Source organism: Bos mutus, chromosome 26 (genome assembly GCF_027580195.1).
Source record: "Bos mutus isolate GX-2022 chromosome 26, NWIPB_WYAK_1.1, whole genome shotgun sequence".
NCBI classification, from domain to species: Eukaryota; Metazoa; Chordata; class Mammalia; order Artiodactyla; family Bovidae; genus Bos; species Bos mutus.
The window spans coordinates 9,132,181-9,136,240 of record NC_091642.1 but is presented as its reverse complement, the minus strand read 5'-3'; the positions used below and the strand labels follow the sequence as shown (position 1 = coordinate 9,136,240).

The window sequence follows — 4,060 nt, the reverse complement described above, 5'->3', positions numbered from 1 at the left end:
CCCAAAGGGTAGGCAAGTGCTGAGTTCACCGCAGATCGGAGGTCGCGTCCAGCCTCCTGGGCTGGCGCTGCTTGGCTCTCCAGCTGCGTGGGGGCGGCGGGCCCCTGCCAAATCCCTGGGGGGCGGAGAAGAGGCAGCTGCCAGCGCGGATAACCCCGAGGTGACCCGGGCGGGCCCGGCCCGCCCCTTCCCCCTCCCGCAGGCCGGGCGGCTGGAAGCGGGTCCCCGAGCTGCAGGGGGGAGAGGGAGGCGCGGGCTCCGGGCGCCGCGGCTGTCAGTGCGCTCCGACCCTGGGCGCCGCCGGCTCCGCGTCCCTCGCTCGCGTCCCTCGCTCGCCTCCTGCGCTCGCCCGAGCGCTCCGAGTGCCTTTTTAGCAGGAGCCAATATCCTTTTGTGCTAATAGGCTTGTCCTCATTTGCTGCCTAATTGGACTATATAAAGCCAATAACAGGCGGGCTCTTATAGCCCGAAGCCAAAGCGCCAAAATCGGAGGCAAGGCGAGGAGGGGGCGGTGGCGCAGGCGGCTGCAGGGCCCGGCTCGGGCTGCGCCTTCGCCTGCCTAATCCCATTTGCCATTGTACGCGCCCAATCGCCGTATACTCCCCGCATTTAACTTGGATGACATTTTGATTTCATCATTAGCATCCGGCGCCGGATTGACGCAGCCCCAAGCCGGGGACTGCTCTTGCCGCCTCCTCCCCGGGAGCCGCCGCCGCCGCCGCCGCCGAGCCGCCTAGCTCCCTCGGTGCCGCGGCAGGGCCGCTCCCCGCCCCTCGGCACCCCTCCCCCATGCGAGCCCGCCCCGGCCGGGCCCTCACCCCGCCCTCCTGCCGCTGGATTTGCGCCCGGGGCGGCCCCCGACTTTGCGCCCCGTAGTTGAGTTCCGTTTATGGTCTGATTTCCGGCGCCCGTCCGCTCGCCAAGCCGCCCGCCTGTCCCGCTCCCTCCCTCCCGGGGACTCGGAGGAGAGGGGACCATGCCGGAGCCCGGGCCGGACGCCCCCGGCACTGCTAGCGCGCAGCCCCCACCGCCGCCGCCCCCGCCTCCCGCGCCCAAGGAGTCCCCGTTCTCCATCAAGAACCTACTCAACGGAGACCACCATCGGCCGCCCCCTAAGCCGCAGCCGCCCCCACGGACGCTCTTCGCTCCGGCCTCAGCAGCCGCCGCCGCCGCCGCCGCTGCGGCCGCTGCGGCCAAGGGAGCCCTGGAGGGAGCCGCGGGCTTCGCGCTCTCGCAGGTGGGCGACCTGGCTTTCCCCCGCTTTGAGATCCCGGCGCAGAGGTTTGCCCTGCCCGCGCACTACCTGGAGCGCTCCCCGGCCTGGTGGTACCCCTACACCCTGACCCCCGCCGGCAGCCACCTCCCGCGACCTGAAGGTACCGACCTCTCTTTGAACTTTCGTTGTCTTTCCCCACGAGCCTTTCCGCACTGCGTCCCATCGTAGCCCTGGGACCACCTCCTCAACCCCCGACCTGCATTGCAACCCACAAACGCGCTTGTTTGGCCAACTTCCTCCGTCCCCTAACTTGAACTCCTGCCCGCGCGCTCTGTTGCGCTGCCTGGGAATCCAATCCCACTTGGTGAGAAAAGAAGTGGAGTTGGAGCGCGGGCATGGCGCTCCCTAGGAAAAAGGGTCTCGGGCACGAATGGGGAGGAGGCTTCAGGTGGCTGGGACAAGGGGAACCTGGTCTGGATGAAGGGAGTGACCCGGGGGGTGCCTAAGCTGGAGGAGAATTTGTCCGCGGGCCCCGGGTGGGGGAACTGAGGGAAAGAAAGAAATCGGCCATGCCGCCGTCTCCGGGCCGCTCTAGCCTGTCCCCGGGAGAAGGTGGTCGGATGTCTGGCGCGGCGCCCCTCTTCTGGCCCAGCCGGGAAGGAGGCCCTCGGGAATGGTGAGGCCTCGAGGCCTGGGGCCCGGAGGCTGTCGCGGTGTGAGCCTGCGGTCCCCCCAGGCGCCAGGCCTCGCTGAAGGCTGTGTCCTTGTGCGTGCGTGCGTGTGTGTGTGTGTGTGTGTGTGTGTGTGTGTGTGTGTCTGTGCGTCCGTCTGTCTGTCTCTCTCCAGCCTCGGAGAAGGCCCTGCTGCGAGACTCCTCCCCCGCCTCGGGCACCGACCGCGACTCCCCCGAGCCGTTGCTGAAGGCCGACCCAGACCACAAGGAGCTGGACTCCAAGAGCCCGGACGAGATCATTCTGGAGGAGAGCGATTCGGAGGAAGGCAAGAAGGAGGGCGAGGCGGCGCCGGGCGCGGCCGGGGCGAGCGTGGGGGCGGCGGCGGCGGCAGCAACGCCGGGCACCGAGGACTGGAAGAAGGGCGCCGAGAGCCCGGAGAAGAAGCCCGCGTGCCGCAAGAAGAAGACGCGCACGGTCTTCTCGCGCAGCCAGGTCTTCCAGCTCGAGTCCACCTTCGACATGAAGCGCTACCTGAGCAGCTCGGAGCGCGCCGGCCTGGCCGCGTCCCTGCACCTCACCGAGACGCAGGTCAAGATCTGGTTCCAGAACCGCCGCAACAAGTGGAAGCGGCAGCTGGCGGCCGAGCTGGAGGCGGCCAACCTGAGCCACGCCGCGGCGCAGCGCATCGTGCGCGTGCCCATCCTCTACCACGAGAACTCGGCCGCCGAGGGCGCAGCGGCCGCGGCCGCGGGGGCCCCGGTGCCGGTCAGCCAGCCGCTGCTCACCTTCCCGCACCCGGTGTACTACTCGCACCCGGTGGTCTCGTCCGTGCCGCTGCTCCGGCCCGTCTGAGGCCCGAGAGGGGAGGAGGAGGGAGGCCCGGCCCTCTTCCCAGACCCCGGAGGAGACTGGGCCGGGCAGAGGGCGCCGAGACGTCCAGCGGCCTTCGGGAACCGGGGCTCCGGCGCGCGGCCCCGGCCTCCCCTCCCCCAGTCGGTAGCGTTTTTTTGTAAGTATTTGCAATGCATTTTCGTGCAATTCACCCCTAATGGATTTGAGGCGCTTCCCCTCTTACTTTTGGTTTCGGTTTATATTAAGAGAAAGCAAGAAAGAGACATTTCCAGGTCAAATATTTCGGCTGGAAGCTTTTGTAAAATGTGCGATCCTCTCACCGTCCCCCCACACTCCCAGATTCTCATTGCGCTGTGACTTTTTGGGTTTATTTTTATACAAGGAAAGTAAACGCAAAGCCTGAACCCCCCGTTTATTCATTTTCTAAAGAACTATTTTCAGAAGTCAGGAGAGAGAGAGAGAGAATTCACATTGTACTTTTAGTCTGGATCTCTGGGTGTGGCTGTTCCCCTTCACTCCCAATCAATTATTCCCCAATTTTCAGAATCTGAGCAGCTTATCATAAGAACCCAGACTCAGGCCACTTTTCTGTCTCCTCTCTCCAGCAGAGGTCTGTCGCAGTTCACCTCTTCATCGGTCCCTTTTTGTGGTGGATGAATTCTCTAAGTGTTTAAAGGGAAAGGACAAGATAGCCCACAATCAGACTTCTGATTATTGAAACACCTCCACATCTGGCCTGGTGTGAATGGTCTTATTTATTAGTAGCCTCTGTTTGGGAAATTTCATTTGTTGGTAAATTATTATTAATATTCCTATTGTTACTTTGTTCCCTGTTTTGAGAGAGTGATTTCAATATTAAAAAAAAAAAACCAAACAAACCTATTTTTTTATCCTCTCCCCCTACCTTTTTGTTCTGCAGTAACTATTGTAGTTTTGACCTGTGCAATATTGTACAAAATTTCCTGAGAGCCCTGCTTCTTCCTCTGCGGAGAGAAGCAGATGATTTCAATGTCTAATCCCAGTCAATCGTTTATGAGGAGGAAATTAAGAAGGAGAAAAGGCGGAAGGAAGGAAACAAGGATAGGTTAGCTATGCTCGAAGGAGTAAGCTAGGCATACTGGAGCGCTTTAAGTGAAGGACAATCAATTAGGAGAATTTTAACTTATTTGATAAATGTACAGATTTCTTGTAAAGTTCACCCTCAACTCCTCAGGGCTCCTGGCTCTGCCACCCAATCTTTTTCCTTTCTGTCGGCTACACCTGTTGTTCCGCGGTAGTTTGTCCCTCCCACCCATCACCCTCCCCTCTGCCCGGATTC

At 61.7% G+C, this 4,060-nt stretch overlaps 1 protein-coding gene across 1 annotated transcript; it reads left to right on the top strand.

Moving 5' to 3' along the window:
* The first annotated feature begins 973 nt into the window (after nucleotides 1-973).
* HMX3 (H6 family homeobox 3) lies at nucleotides 974-4,060 on the top strand. The gene is made up of 2 exons (XM_070363548.1): nucleotides 974-1,376; nucleotides 2,063-4,060. The coding sequence occupies exons 1-2, from the start codon at nucleotides 977-979 to the stop codon at nucleotides 2,740-2,742; spliced, it is 1,080 nt and encodes a 359-aa protein (XP_070219649.1). The 5' UTR covers nucleotides 974-976; the 3' UTR covers nucleotides 2,743-4,060.